We start from the raw sequence: 16,669 nt of genomic DNA, 5'->3' as shown, positions 1-16,669 counted from the left end.
CCCATTAGATGACCCTAAATCCCTCCATCCCAATGGAACCCTATAGGGTGACCCCAAACCCTAAAGCTGACCCCATAGATCTATGCAATAAAGGCAGCAGCCGGCAGATAATGGGGTCAGGGTGGTTATGGGGTCTATATGGGGTCTGTATGGGGTCTATATGGGGTCTATATGGGGTCTATGGGGTCTATATGGGGTCTATATGGGGTCTATGGGGTCTATATAGGGTCTGTATGGGGTCTATATGGGGTCTATATGGGGTCTGTATGGGGTCTATATGGCTATAGGGTCTGTATGGGGTCTATATGGCTATGGGGTCTATATGGGGTCTATATGGCTATGGGGTCTATATAGGGTCAATATGGCTATGGGGTCTATATAGGGTCAATATGGCTATGGGGTCTATATAGGGTCTATATGGCTATGGGGTCTATATGGGGTCTATATGGCTATAGGGTCTATATAGGGTCAATATGGCTATAGGGTCTATATGGGGTCAATATGGTTATGGGGTCTATATAAGGTTTATATGGCTATGGGGTCTATATAGGGTCAATATGGCTATGGGGTCTATATAGGGTCAATATGGCTATAGGGTCTATTCTATATGGGGTCTATATGGCTATGGAGTCTATATGGGGTCTGTATGGGGTCTATATGGGGTCTATATGGCTATAGGGTCTGTATGGGGTCTATATGGCTATAGGGTCTATATAGGGTCTATATGGCTTTGGGGTCTGTATGGGGTCTATATGGCTATGGGGTCTATATAGGGTCTATATGGCTATGGGGTCTATATAGGGTCAATATGGCTATGGGATCTATATGGGGTCAATATGGCTATAGGGTCTCTATGGGGTCAATATGGTTATGGGGTCTATATGGGGTCTATATGGCTATGGGGTCTATATGGGGTCTATATGGCTATGGGGTCTGTATGGGGTCTATATGGCTATGGGGTCTATATGGGGTCTATATGGCTATAGGGTCTATATAGGATCACTACATCTATAGGGTCAATATGGCTCCCCCTCCCCCCTATACAGCTCGGTGTCACTGCGCATGCGCGTCTAATTTGCATAACCCCGCCCCTCCACCCTTTCGACCAGCCCTCATTTGCATAACCCGCCGTATGAGCCGATAGCTTCATTTGCATAACTCCGCCCCTCCTATACACACAAACCGATCTCATTTGCATAACAACGCCCACATCAAACAGCCAGGCCTCATTTGCATAACCACGCCCACCGCCGCTTGGCCGGTCTCATTTGCATAAACCCTCCTCAGTCGTGAGGTGGGTCTAATTTGCATAACCACGCCCACACAGCAGACCGGGCGGATCTAATTTGCATAATCACGCCCACTCCCCCCGTTGCATTATGGGGTGGGGGGGTCGCAGTCCAAGGCCGATGACGTCACACTCGTCCTTCCCCGCCCCCCCCCACCGCCCCCAATTGGGGTCAATGACCTCAAGAACGGCCTTGAATGGGGGGGGGGTGACCGCAAGGGATTATGGGATGGGAACGCCCCCCCCCCACCCCATAGGGACCCCAACCCCCCCCCCATCCTATAGGGACCCCAACCCCCCCCATCTACCCTATAGGGTCCCTAAATACCCCCCCCATCCTATAGGGACCCCCCCTATATGGACCCTATACCCCCCCCCCATCTACCCTATAAGGACCCTAAACCCTATAGAGACCCTAAATACCCCCCCATCCTATAGGGACCCCCCCCCATATGGACCCTATACCCCCCCCCATTTACCCTATAGGGACCCTAAATACCCCCCCACCCCATAGGGACCCCAAATAACCCCCCAACCCTATAGGGACCCCCCCCCATATGGACCCCAAATACCCCCCCCCATCCTATAGGGACCCCCCCCTATATGGACCCCATACCCCCCCCCATCTACCCTATAAGGACACTAAACCCTATAGGGACCCCAAATACCCCCCCATCCTATAGGGACCCCACCCTATATGGACCCTATACCCCCCCCCTTGACCCTATAGGGACCCCAACCCCCCCCCATCTACCCTATAGGGACCCCAAACCCTACAGGGACCCTAAATACCCCCCCATCCTATAGGGACCCCCCCCCATAGAGACCCCAACCCCCCCCCCCGACCCTATAGGGACCCTAAACCCCCCCCCATCTACCCTATAGGGACCCCCCAAGTCCCCCATAGGGACCCCAACCCCCCCCACCCTATAGTGGCCCCAAGCCCCACACCCTATAGGGAACAGCCCTATAGGGACCCCAACCCCTCCCCCACCCTATATGGACCCCAACCCCCCCCCCATGGACCCCAAAACCCCCCCACATCCCTATAAAGACCCCCCCCCATATGAGACCCCCCCCCGTATAAGAGCCCCCCCCCCATATGAGACCCCCCCCATATAAGAGCCCCCCCCCCATATGAGACCCCCCCCATATAAGAGGCCCCCCCCCCAATATATGAGACCCCCTCCATATATATGGTTGTCTATGGGGACCCCCCCCCCAATATGAGACCCCCCCCTTATATAAGAGCCCCCCCCCCCATATATATGGTTATCTATGGGGACCACCCCCCCATATAAACCCCCCCTTAACGACCCCTATAACCACCCCACCCCCAAAATGACGCCCCCACCCCCTTAAGGGACCCCCCCTCAATATCCTGACCCCCCCCCCCATCCCCCTACCCCATAAGAGACCCCTCCCCATATCGATTATACGACCCCCCCCCCCCCCCCCCTTATCTCTGCCCTTTGGACGGAGGGGGCGTGGCTTAAAGGGGGAGTGGGCGTGGCTTAAAGCGAGGGGGCGTGGCTTAAAGGGCGGAGGGGCGTGGCTTAGCGCGGAAGGGGGGCGTGGCTTAGCTCTAAGCCCCGCCCCCTTCGGCATGGTTTCCCGCCACGCGCCGTGCCGTGCGCAGAGGCGGCGGCGCGTGCACCGGTACGGGATGGGGGGGGGGGGGGGGGGGGGGGAGTGACGTCATTTGGGGTCTATGGGGTTAATGGGGTTAATGGGGTCTATGGGGTTTATGGGGTTTCTATGGGGTTTATGGGGTCTATGGGGTTTCTATGGGGTCTATGGGGTCTTGGGGGGGGTCTATGGGGTCTATGGGGTCGGGGTGGGGTGGTTATGGGGTCTGTGGGGTCTATGGGGTCTGGGGAGGGGGGCAATGGGGTCTGGGGGAGGTCTGTGGGGTCTATGGGGTCTATGGGGTCTATGGGGTTTCTATGGGGTCTGGGGGGGGCTGTATGGGGTCTATGGGATCTATGGGGTCTGTAGGGTCTATGGGGTTTCTATGGGGTCTATGGGGTCTTGGGGGTCTATGGGGTCTATGGGGTGTCTATGGGGTTTCTATGGGGTTTCTATGGGGTCTATGGGGTCTTGGGGGTCTATGGGGTCTATGGGGTCGGGGTGGGGGTGGTTATGGGGGTCTATGGGGTCTGGGGCGGTCTATGGGGTCGGGGGGTGTTTATGGGGTTTATGGGGTCTATGGGGTTTCTATGGGGTCTATGGGGTCTGGGGTGGGGGTCTGTGGGGTTAATGGGAGGGGGTCTATGGGGTCTATGGGGTCTGGGGGGGTTATGGGGTCTATGGGGTCTGGGGGGAGTGGTTATGGGATCTATGGGGTCTATGGGGTTTATGGGGTTTCTATGGGGTCTATGGGGTTTCTATGAGGTCTATGGGGTCTATAGGGTCGGGGTGTGGGGGGTCTATGGGGTTTATCTGTTTAATGGGGTCTATGGGGTCTGTGGGGGGTCTGTGGGGTCTATGGGTTTAATGGAGTCTATGGGGTCTATGGGGTTTCTATGGGGTTTCTATGGGGTCTATGGGGGTCTATGGGGTCTATGGGGTCTGGGGGGGTCTATGGGGTCGGGGTGGGGGTGGTTATGGGGTCTATGGGGTTTATGGGGTTTATGGGGTTTCTATGGGGTTTCTATGGGGTCTGGGGGGGGCTGTATGGGGTCTATGGGATCTATGGGGTCTGTAGGGTCTATGGGGTTTCTATGGGGTCTATGGGGTCTATGGGGTCTATGGGGTTTATGGGGTTTCTATGGGGTCTATGGGGTCTATGGGGTCGGGGTGGGGTGGTTATGGGGGTCTATGGGGTCTGGGGCGGTCTATGGGGTCGGGGGGTGTTTATGGGGTCTATGGGGTCTGTTGGAGTCTATGGGGTCTGGGGGGGGCTGTATGGGGTCTATGGGATCTATGGGGTTTCTATGGGGTCTATGGGGTTTCTATGGGGTCTATGGGGTTTCTATGGGGTCTATGGGGTCTGGGGTGGGGGTCTGTGGGGTTAATGGGAGGGGGTCTATGGGGTCTATGGGGTCTGGGGGGGTTATGGGGTCTATGGGGTCTGGGGGGAGTGGTTATGGGATCTATGGGGTCTATGGGGTCTATGGGGTTTATGGGGTTTCTATGGGGTCTATGGGGTTTCTATGAGGTCTATGGGGTCTATAGGGTCGGGGTGTGGGGGGTCTATGGGGTTTATCGGTTTAATGGGGTTTATGGGGTCTGTGGGGGTCTGTGGGGTCTATGGGTTTAATGGAGTCTATGGGGTTTCTATGGGGTCTTGGGGGGTTTCTATGGGGTCTATGGGGGTCTATGGGGTCTTGGGGGTCTATGGGGTCTATGGGGTCGGGGTGGGGTGGTTATGGGGCTCTATGGGGTCTGGGGCGGTCTATGGGGTCGGGGGGTGTTTATGGGGTCTATGGGGTTTATGGGGTCTATGGGGTTTCTATGGGGTCTATGGGGTGGGGGTCTGTGGGGTTAATGGGAGGGGATCTATGGGGTTTCTATGGTGTCGATGGGGTCTATGGGGTCTATGGGGCTTGGGGGGGTCTATGGGGTTTCTATGGGGTCTATGGGGTCTGGGGGGGGTCTATAGGGTCGGGGTGGGGTGGTTATAGGGTCTATAGGGTCTATGGGGTCTGGGGGGCTGGGGGGGGGGCTGTATAGGGTCTATGGGGTCTCTAAGGGGTGGTTATGGAGTCTATGGGGTCTATGAGGTTTCTATGGGGTCTATGGGGTGTTGTATAGGGTCTATGGGGTCTGTGGGGTTTATGGGGTCTATGGGGTTTCTATGGGGTCTATGGGGTCTGGGGGGGTCTATGGGGTCTATGGGATCTATGGGTTTAATGGGGTCTATGGGATCTATGGGTTTAATGGGGTCTATGGGGGCTGTATAGGGTCTATGGGATCTATGGGGTCTATAGGGTCAATGGGGCTCCATCTAACCTTATTACCCCCCCCTTATCATTCCAGATATGACGATCCTACACTTCTACGTCCGTCCCGGCCCACCCCAAAACCTTACGGGGCCTTCACCATCCCCGACCCCATTAATAGGGGGGGAGGGGGATATAGGGTCTCCAACCCCCCCACCCCATATAGGGTCTATAGGGGAAAATGGGGGGGGACGGCGCCCCCTACAGGCCGTGTTGGAGGTGGCACCTGGGCTGAGCCAAGTGACGGTGGAGCTGTGCTATAATGTGGAATGGGGGGGTAATATGGGATTTATGGGGTCTATGGGGTCAATGGGGTCAATGGGGACATTGGGGTTAATGGGGTCTATGGGGACATTGGGGTTAATTGGGGTCTATGGGGCCTGTGAGGCCTATGAGGCCTGTGAGGCCTGTGAGGCCTATGGGGGCCGTCGCCATGACAACGGGGCCTGTGAGGCCTGTGAGGCCTATGGGGTCTATCAGGCCTATAGGGTCTATGGGGCCTATGGGATTTGTGGGGTCTATGGGGTTTATGGGGTCTATGGGGTTTATGGGGTCTATGGGGTTTATGGGGTCTATGGGGTCAATGGGGACATTGGGGTCAATGGGGTCTATGGGGTTTATGGGGCTGGGGTGACCCAAGTGACCGTGGAGCTGTGCTATAATGTGGAATGGGGGGGTAATATGGGATTTATAGGGTTTATGGGGTCAATGGGGACATTGGGGTTAATGGGGTCTATGGGGACATTGGGGTTAATTGGGGTCTATGGGGTCTATGGGGCCTATGGGGCCTATGAGGCCTGTGAGGCCTGTGAGGCCTATGGGGGCCGTCGCCATGACAACGGGGCCTGTGAGGCCTGTGAGGCCTATGGGGGTCTATCAGGCCTATAGGGTCTATGGGGCCTATGGGATTTGTGGGGTCTATGGGGTTTATGGGGTCTATGGGGTTTATGGGGTCTATGGGGTTTATGGGGTCTATGGGGTCAATGGGGACATTGGGGTCAATGGGGTCTATGGGGTTTATGGGGCTGGGGTGAGCCATGTGACAGTGGAGCTGTGCTATAATGTGGAATGGGGGGGTAATATGGGATTTATAGGGTTTATGGGGTCAATGGGGACATTGGGGTTAATGGGGTCTATGGGGACCTTGGGATTAATTGGGGTCTATGGGGCCTGTGAGGCCTATGAGGCCTGTGAAGCCTATGGGAGCTGAAGCCTATGGGAGCCGTCGCCTTGGCAACGGGGCCTGTGAGGCCTGTGAGGCCTATGGGGTCTATAAGGCCTATAGGGTCTATGGGGCCTATGGGGTTTATGGGGTCTATGGGGTCTATGGGGGGGGATATGGGGTCTATGGGGTCAATGGGGACATTGGGGTTAATGGGGTCAATGGGGACATTGGGGTTAATTGGGGTCTATGGGGCCTGTGAGGCCTTTGAGGCTTATGGGGGCCGTCGCCATGACAACGGGGCCTGTGAGGCCTGTGAGGCCTATGGGGTCTATAAGGCCTATAGGGTCTATGGGGCCTATGGGGTTTATGGGGTCTATGGGGACATTAGGGTTAATGGGGTCTATGGGGTCTATGGGGGAAGATATGGGGTCTATGGGACTATGGGGGCCTATGGGGCCTGTGAGGCCTATGAGGCCTGTGAGGCCTATGGGGGCCGTCGCCATGGCAACAGGGCCTATGGGACCTGTGAGGCCTGTTAGGCCTATGGGGTCTATAAGGCCTATAGGGTCTATGGGGCCTTTGGGGCCTATGAGGTCTATCTATGGGGTCTATGGGGTTATAGGATTGGGGGTGGTCTCACATTATGGGGTGGGGTCTTTAGGTTCCTCCCCCCCGACCCCATCGGAGACCGGGATCCTCCATTGGTTGTTTGGGGACCCATTTGAGGAGGGGGCCGACGTGGGCCCCGAAAGCTTCTTGAGACCCCACCCCAATCAACTGCTGCTGGAAATAGGGCCCAGGTAGGGAATATGGGGTCCTATGGGGTCTATGGGGTCCTATGGGGTGATATATGGGGTCCTATGGGGTGATATGGGTGCTTTATGGTGTCCCATAAGGTTCTATGGGGTCCCATTGGGTTCTATGGGGTCCCTATGGGTGCTATGGGGTCCCATTGGGTTCTGTGGGGTCCCATTGGGTTCTATGGTCCCTGTGGGTCCTATGGGGTTTCTATGGGTCCCATGGGTGCTCTATGGGGTCCTATGGATGCTATGGGGTCTCAGTGGGGTCCCATGGGTTCTATATGGGGTCCTATGGGGTCTATGGGGGCCTATGGGGTGATATATGGGGTCCTATGGGGTGATATGGGGTCCCATTGGGTTCTATAGTGTCTTAATGGATTCTATGGTGTCCCATTGGGCTCTATGGTGCTATGGGGACCCAGGTAGGGACTATGGGGTCCTATGGGGTCTATGGGGTCCTATGGGGTGATATATGGGGTCCTATAGGTCTTCTTATGGGCTCCTATGGGTTCTATGGGGTGATATGGGGGTCCTATGGGTGTTATGGGGTGATATGGGGGCCTATGGGGTCCTATGGGGTCTATGGGGTCCTATGGGGGAATATGGGGGCCCTATGGGTTCTATGGGGTGATATGGGGGCCCTATGGGTGTTATGGGGTGATATGGGGGCCTGTGGGGTCCTATAGTGTCCCAATTGGTTCTATGGGGTCCCATTGGGTGCTATGGGGTCCCTTGGACTCTATGGGGTCCCAATGGGTTCTGTGGGGTGCTCTATGGGTGCTCTATGGGGTCCCATTGGGTTCTATGGGTCCCATGGATGCTCTATGGGGTCCTATGGATGCTATGGGGTCTCATTGGGGTCCCATGGGTTCTATATGGGGTCTTATGGAGTCTATGGGGTCCTATGGGGTGATATGGGGGTCCTATGGGTCTTCTTATGGGCTCCTATGGGTTCTATGGGGTGATATGGGGGTCCTATAGGGTGATATGGGGTCCTGTGGGTGCTCTATGGGGTCCTATTGGGTCTTATGGGGTGATATGGGGTCCTGTGGGGTGCTATATGGGGTCCTATGGGTCTTATGGGGTTCTATAGGTCTTCTTATGGGGTCTTATGGGTTCTATGGGGTCCTATGGGTGCTATGGGGGCCCAGGTAGGGACTATGGGGTCCTATGGGGTGATATGGGGTGATATGGGGTCACATGGGTGCTCTATGGGGTCCCATTGGGTTCTATAGTGTCTTAATGGATTCTATGGTGTCCCATTGGGTTCTATGGGGTCCTATAGGTTCTATGGGGTCCCTATGGGTTCTATGGGGTCCCATTGGGTTCTATGGGTCCCAATGGGTTCTATGGGGTCCCATTGGGTTCTATGGGGCTCTATGGGGCCCTATGTGTTCTATGGGGTCCCATTGGGTTCTATGGGGCTCTATGGGGCCCTATGTGTTCTATGGGGCCCCTATGGGTTCTCTATGGGGTGTTACAGGCTGAACTTCTCGACGGCAGCCTCCACCAACGCGGTGTCGCTGTGTCACGCGGCCGGGCTGCCCCACGTCAAAAGGGTCGAGCTGTCCCGAAGGCTCCTGCTGCAGGTGGGGGCTATGGGGTCTATGGGGTTAATGGGGTCTATGGGGGCAATGGGGGCAATGGGGACATTGGGGTCTATGGGGTCTATGGGGACATTGGGGGCAATGGGGTCAATGAGGGCTACGGGGTCAGTGGGGTCTATGGGGACATTGGGGGCAATGGGGACGTTGGGGTCAATGGGATGAATGGGGTCATTGGGGTCTATGGGGGCAATGGGGTCAATGGGGTCTATGGGGTCTATGGGGTGAATGGGGACATTGGGGTCAATGGGGCCAATGGGGGCAATGGGGTCAATGGAATCAATGGGGTCAATAGGGTCAATGGGATCAATGGGGTCAATAGGGTCAATGGGATCAATACGGTCAATGGGGTCAGTAGAGTCAATGAGATCAATGGGATCAATGGGGTCAATGGGGTCTATGGGATCAATGGGGTCAGTGGGATCAATGGAGTCAATGGGGTCAATGGGATCAATGGGGTCTATGGGATCAATGGGGTCAATAGAGTCAATGAGGTCAATGGGGTCAATGGGATCAATGGAGTCTATGGGGTCAATGGGATCAATGGGATCAATGGGGCCCATTGTATCTCATTGACCCCCCCCCCTTTATTTCCCCCCCCCCCAGTTTTCGGGTCCCCCCCCATCGTGTGATGTGGGGCAGCTGATGAAGGTGTTGGGTGACCCCATGACGGAGCAGCCCTACCCCACAGCGCTCAGCTCCTTCCACGTCCCTATAAAGCATCACCCCATAACCCACATCGACGTCATCGGGGCCGGGAGCCGGGCCCTAGAGGAGGCGGATAAGGAGATGGGTATGTGTGGGGCTATGGGGTCTATGGGGTCAGTGGGGTCTATGGGGTCAATGGGGTGTATGGGGTCAGTGGGTCTATTGAGGTCAATGGGGTCTATGGGGACATTGGGGTCAGTGGGGTCTATGGGGTCAGTGGGGTCTATGGGGTGAGGTGGGGTCAATGGGGACATTGGGGTCTATGGGGTCAATGGAGTTAATGGGGTCAATGGGGTCCATGGGGGCATTGGGGTCAGTGGGATCTATGGGGACAATGGGGTCAATGGGGTCTATGGGGTCAATAGGGTGCATGGGGTCAATGGGGTCAATGGGGACATTGGGGTCAATGGGGTCTATGGGGCCAATGGGGTCTATGGGGTCAGTGGGGTCTATGGGGTCAATGAGTCTATTGAGGTCAATGGGGTCTATGGGGACATTGGGGTCAGTGGGGTCTATGGGGTCAGTGGGGTCTATGGGGTGAGGTGGGGTCAATGCGGACATTGGGGTCTATGGGGTCAATGGAGTTAATGGGGTCAATGGGGTCCATGGGGGCATTGGGGTCAGTGGGGTCTATGGAGACAACGGGGTCAGTGGGGTCTATGGGGTGAATAGGGTCTATGGGGCCAATGGGGGCATTGGGGTCTATGGGGTCAATGGGGGCATTGGGGACAGTGGGGTCAACAGGGTCTATGGGGTCAATAGGGTGTATGGGGTCAATGGGGGCATTGGGGTCTATGGGGTCAATGGGGACATTGGGGACAGTGGGGTCCATGGGGACATTGGGGTCAATGGGGTCTATGGGGTCTATGGGGTCAATGGGGGCATCAGGGTCAACGGGGTCTATGGGGTCAATAGGGTGTATGGGGTCTATGGGGACATTGGGGTCTATGGGGTGAGGGGGGGTCAGTGGGGACATTGGGGTCTATGGGGACATTGGGGTCTATGGGGACATTGGGGTCTATGGGATCAATGGGGTCTATGGGGTCAATGGGGCGTATGGGTTCAATGGGGTGTATGGGGTCAATGGGTCTATTGAGGTCAATGGGGTCAATGGGGACATTGGGGTTAATGGGGTCAGTGGGTCTATTGAGGTCAATGGGGTCTATGGGGACAATGGGGACATTGGGGTCTATGGGGTCAATGGGGTCTATGGGGCCAATGGGGTCAATGGGGTCCATGGGGGCTATGGGGTCTATGGGGTCTATGGGGCCAATGGGGTCTGTGGGGTCATTGGGTCCTTTGGGGTCAATGGAAGTATTAGGTTCAATGGGGTCACTGTGTCATTGTGTAGTTGTATCACTGTATCACTGTGTTGTTGTATCATTGTGTTGTTGTATCACTGTGTAGTTGTATCATTGTTGTATCATTGTGATGTTGTATCACTGTATCATTGTGTTGTTGTATCATTGTATCATTGTGTTGTTGTATCATTGTGTTGTGTTATTGTGTAGTTGTATCACTGTTGTGTTGTTGTATCATTGTATCACTGTATTGTAGTGTTGTTGTGTAGTTGTGTAGTTGTATCATTGTTGTGTTGTTGTATCATTGTGCTGTTGTATCATTGTATCGCTATATTGTAGTGTTGCTGTGTAGTTGTGTAGTTGTATCACTGTATCATTGTGTTGTTGTATCATTGTGTCATTGTGTAGTTGTGCTGTTGTATCATTGTGTCACTGTATCATTGTATCATTGTGTTGTTGTATCATGTCATTGTATCATTGTATCATTGTGTTGTTGTGTTATTGTGTAGTTGTATCACTGTTGTGTTGTTGTATCATTGTTGTGTTATTGTATCATTGTTGTATCATTGTTGTATCATTGTGTTGTTGTATCATTGTGTTGTTGTATCATTGTTGTATCATTGTGTTGTTGTATCATTGTGTTGTTGTGTAGTTGTATCACTGTTGTGTTGTTGTATCATTGTGTTGTATCATTGTGTTGTTGTGTCATTGTGTTGTTGTATCATTGTTGTATCATTGTGTTGTTGCATCGTTGTTGTATCATTGTTGTATCATTGTGTTGTTGTATCATTGTGTTGTTGTATCATTGTGTTGTTCTGTAGTTGTGTTGTTGTATCATTGTGTCATTGTGATGTTGTATCATTGTTGTATCACTGTGTAGTTGTATCATTGTTGTATCATTGTGTTGTTGTGTCATTGTGTTGTTGTATCATTGTGTTGTTGTATCATTGTATCATTGTGTTGTTGTATCATTGTATCATTGTGTTGTTGTATCATTGTATCATTGTTGTGTTGTTGTATCATTGTGTTGTTGTATCATTGTGTTGTTGTATCATTGTGTTGTTGTATCATTGTATCATTGTGTTGTTGTATCATTGTTGTGTCATTGTGTTGTTGTATCATTGTGTAGTTGTATCATTGTATCATTGTGTTGTTGTATCATTGTTGTATCATTGTGTTGTTGTATCATTGTTGTATCATTGTGTTGTATCATTGTTGTATCATTGTGCTGTTGTATCATTGTATCATTGTGTTGTTGTATCGTTGTATCATTGTGTTGTTGTATCATTGTATCATTGTGATGTTGTGTAGTTGTATCATTGTTGTGTTGTTGTATCATTGTGTTATTGTGTAGTTGTATCATTGTGTTGTTGTATCATTGTATCATTGTGTTGTTGTATCATTGTATCATTGTGTTGTTGTATCATTGTGTTGTTGTATCGTTGTATCATTGTTGTGTTGTTGTATCGTTGTGTTGTTGTATCATTGTTGTGTTATTGTGTTGTTGTATCACTGTATCGTTGTGTTGTTGTATCATTGTGTTGTTGTATCATTGTATCATTGTGTTGTTGTATTGTTGTGTAGTTGTATCACTGTGTCATTGTGTTGTTGTATCATTGTGCTGTTGTATCATTGTATCATTGTGTTGTTGTATCATTGTGTCATTGTGTTGTTGTATCATTGTGTTGTTGTATCATTGTATCATTGTGTTGTATCATTGTGTTGTTGTATCATTGTATCATTGTGTTGTTGTATCATTGTATCATTGTGTTGTTGTATCATTGTGTTGTTGTATCACTGTATCACTGTGTTGTTGTATCATTGTATCATTGTGTTGTATCATTGTTGTATCATTGTTGTATCACTGTGTTGTTGTATCCCTGTATCAGGTCTCGCGTTTGACCCCTGGGACGTTCAATTTTACACCCAACTTTTCCGTCGCGCCGGGAGGAACCCGACCAACGTGGAGTGTTTCGACATCGCACAGTCCAACAGGTCACTGCCCCATAGCGCCCCATAGACCCCATAGGGACCCATAGGGACCCATAGAGACCCATAGCGCCCCATAGAGACCCATAGGGACCCATAGGGACCCATAGGGACCCATAGAGACCCATAGGGACCCATAGACACCATAGACCCCATAGAGACCCATAGAGACCCATAGGGACACATAGAGACCGATAGAGACCCCATAGAGACCCATAGAGACCCATAGAGACCCATAGGGACCCATAGGGACCCATAGAGACCCATAGGGACCCATAGAGACCCATAGAGACCCATAGAGACCCATAGGGACCCATAGGGACCCATAGAGACCCATAGGGACCCATAGGGACCCATAGGGACCCATAGAGACCCATAGGGACCCATAGGGACCCATAGAGACCCATAGGGACCCATAGAGACCCATAGGGACCCATAGAGACCCATAAAGACCCATAGGGACCCATAGGGACCCATAGGGACCCATAGACACCATAAACCCCATAGAGACCCATAGGGACACATAGAGACCGATAGAGACCCCATAGAGACCCATAGACCCCATAGACCCCATAGAGACCCATAGGGACCCATAGAGACCCATAGGGACACATAGAGACCGATAGAGACCCCATAGAGACCCATAGACCCCATAGAGACCCATAGACCCCATAGAGACCCATAGACCCCATGGAGACCCATAGGGACCCATAGACCCCATAGATCCCATAGACCCCATAGGGACCCATAGAGAACCATAAAGACCCCATAGAGACCCATAGGGACCCATAGAGACTCCATAGACCCCAATAGCCCCATAGACCCCAATACCCCCATAGCTCCCATTGACCCCATAGACCCTGTTGACCCCAATACCCCCATTGACCCCATAGACCCCATTGACATCATAGACCCCATAGACCCCAATACCCCCAATACCCCCATTGACCCTATAGACCCTATAGACCCTATTAACCCTATTGACCCTATTAATCCCATTGACCCTATTACAGTGAGCACAGCCGCCATTGACCCCAATGGACCCAACGACCCCATTGACCCCATAGAACCCAATACCCCCAGTGTCCCCATAGACCCCAATAGCCCTATTGACCCTATTAACCCTATTGACCCTATTACAGTGAGCACAGCCGCCATTGACCCCAATGGACCCAATGACCCCATTGACCCCAATGGACCCAATGACCTCATTGACCCCATAGACCCCATTGACCCCAATAGCCCTATAGACCCTATAGACCCCATAGACCCTATATCCCCCATTAACCCTATTAATCCCATTGACCTTATTACAGTGAGCACAGCCGCCATTGACCCCAATGGACCCAATGACCTCATTGACCCCATAGACCCCATAGACCCCAATACCCCCAGTGTCCCCATAGACCCCATAGACCCTATTAATCCCATTGACCCTATTACAGTGAGCACAGCCGCCATTGACCCCAATGGACCCAACGACCCCATTGACCCCATAGAACCCAATACCCCCAGTGTCCCCATAGAACCCAATACCCCCATAGACCCTATAGACCCCATAGACCCTATATCCCCCATTAACCCTATTAATCCTATTGACCCTATTACAGTGAGCACAGCCGCCATTGACCCCAATGGACCCAATGACCCCATTGACCCCATAGAACCCAATACCCCCAGTGTCCCCATAGACCCCAATACCCCCAGTGTCCCCATAGACCCCAATACCCCCATAGACCCCATAGACTCTATATCCCCCATAGACCCTATTAACCCCATTGACCCTATTACAGTGAGCACAGCCGCCATTGGTTCTTTAAGGGCCGCCTGGAGGTGGATGGTCACTTGGACCCCATAGACCCCATTGACCCCAATACCCCCATAGACCCTATAGACCCCATAGACCCTATATCCCCTATTAATCCTATTGACCCTATTGACCCTATTACAGTGAGCACAGCCGCCATTGACCCCAATGGACCCAATGACCCCATTGAGCCCAATAGCCCCATTGCCCCCAATACCCCCATTGACCCCAATACCCCCATAGACCCTATAGACCCCATAGACCCTATATCCCCCATTAACCCTATTAACCCCATTGACCCTATTACAGTGAGCACAGCCGCCATTGACCCCAATGGACCCAATGACCCCATTGACCCCAATGGACCCAATGACCTCATTGACCCCATAGACCCCATAGACCCCAATAGCCCTATAGACCCTAATAGCCCTATTGACCCTATTAATCCTATTGACCCTATTACAGTGAGCACAGCCGCCATTGGTTCTTTAAGGGCCGCCTGGAGGTGGATGGGCGCTGGGAGCCCCGGTCCCTATTTGAGTCCATCATGGCGACACAAGGACGGAGCAACGACAACAACGTCATCAAGTTCTGCGACAACAGCAGGTTTATATGGGATCTATGGGGGCTATGGGGCCTATGGGGGCTAAGGGGGCTATGGGGTCTGTGGGGTCTATGGGGTCTATCTATGGGGTCTATCTATGGGGTCTATGGGGCCTGTGAGGCCTATGGGAGCTGAGGCCTATGGGGGCTGTTGCCTTGGCAACGGGGCCTATGAGGCCTGTGAGGCCTATGAGGCCTATGGGGTCTATCTATGGGGTCTATGGGGCCTATGGGGCCTATGGGGCCTATGGGGTCTATGGGGTCTATGGGGCCTATGGGGCCTATGGGGCCTGTGAGGCCTATGAGGCCTATGAGGCCTATGGGGTCTATCTATGGGGTCTGTGGGGTCTATGGGGTCTATGGGGCCCATGGGGCCTGTGAGGCCTGTGAGGCCTGTGAGGCCTATGGGAGCTGAGGCCTATAGGGGCTGTTGCCTTGGCAATGGGGCCTATGAGGCCTGTGAGGCCTGTGAGGCCTATGGGGTCTATAAGGCCTATAGGGTCTATGGGGCCTATGGGGGCTATGGGGTCAATGGGGGTATTGGGGTCAATGGAATTGATACCCCATAGTGACCCCATAGCCATATAGACCCCATGCAGACCCCATAGCCATATTGACCCTATATAGACCCCATAGCCATACTGACCCCATACTGACCCCATATAGACCCCATACAGACCCCATACAGACCCCATAGACCCCATAGACCCCATACAGACCCCATACAGACCCCATAGACCCCATACAGACCCCATAGACCCCATACAGACCCCATACAGACCCCATACAGACCCCATAGACCCCATACAGACCCCATAGACCCCATATAGACCCCATACAGACCCCATACAGACCCCATATAGACCCCATACAGACCCCTTACAGACCCCTTAGACCCCATAGACCCCATACAGACCCCATAGACCCCATATAAACCCCATACAGACCCCATACAAACCCCATACAGACCCCATAGACCCCATACAGACCCCATTCAGACCCCATACAGACCCCATATAGACCCCATACAGACCCCATAACCATACAGACCCCATACAGACCCCATACAGACCCCATACAGACCCCATATAGACCCCATAGACCCCATACAGACCCCATACAGACCCCATACAGACCCCATATAGACCCCATATAGACCCCATACAGACCCCATATAAACCCCATACAGACCCCATATAGACCCCATATAGACCCATACAGACCCCATAGACCCCATAGACCCCATATAGACCCCATACAGACCCCATACAGACCCCATACAGACCCCATAGACCCCATACAGACCCCATAGACCCCATATAGACCCCATATAGACCCCATAGACCCCATATAAACCCCTTATAGACCCCATATAGACCCCATACAGACCCCATAGACCCCATACAGACCCCATACAGACCCCATATAGACCCCATACAGACCCCATATAGACCCCATAT

General features: G+C 52.8%; 1 protein-coding gene across 6 annotated transcripts in view; it reads left to right on the top strand.

Moving 5' to 3' along the window:
* Positions 1 to 16,669, top strand: part of PFAS (phosphoribosylformylglycinamidine synthase) — a 119,456-nt gene that overhangs the window by 41,297 nt on the left and 61,490 nt on the right. For 4 of the 6 annotated variants that reach the window (XM_085534512.1, XM_085534513.1, XM_085534515.1 and 1 more), the window contains 6 exons: positions 5,270 to 5,509; positions 7,059 to 7,197; positions 8,681 to 8,786; positions 9,408 to 9,594; positions 12,700 to 12,805; positions 15,072 to 15,212. In XM_085534512.1, coding sequence (XP_085390638.1) covers positions 5,270 to 5,509; positions 7,059 to 7,197; positions 8,681 to 8,786; positions 9,408 to 9,594; positions 12,700 to 12,805; positions 15,072 to 15,212 — 919 coding nt within the window. Of the gene's footprint in view, positions 1 to 2,812; positions 2,948 to 5,269; positions 5,510 to 7,058; positions 7,198 to 8,680; positions 8,787 to 9,407; positions 9,595 to 12,699; positions 12,806 to 15,071; positions 15,213 to 16,669 lie in introns of those variants that run through there. The other 2 variants (XM_085534517.1, XM_085534516.1) reach the window with 2 other exon arrangements.

The sequence above is a fragment of the Coturnix japonica genome, unplaced genomic scaffold (genome assembly GCF_054131305.1).
Source record: "Coturnix japonica strain WE unplaced genomic scaffold, WE-NBRP24 Scf084, whole genome shotgun sequence".
Classification (NCBI taxonomy): Eukaryota; Metazoa; Chordata; class Aves; order Galliformes; family Phasianidae; genus Coturnix; species Coturnix japonica.
The sequence above is the reverse complement of the archived record's forward strand: the minus strand, read 5'-3'. Positions and strand labels throughout refer to the sequence as shown.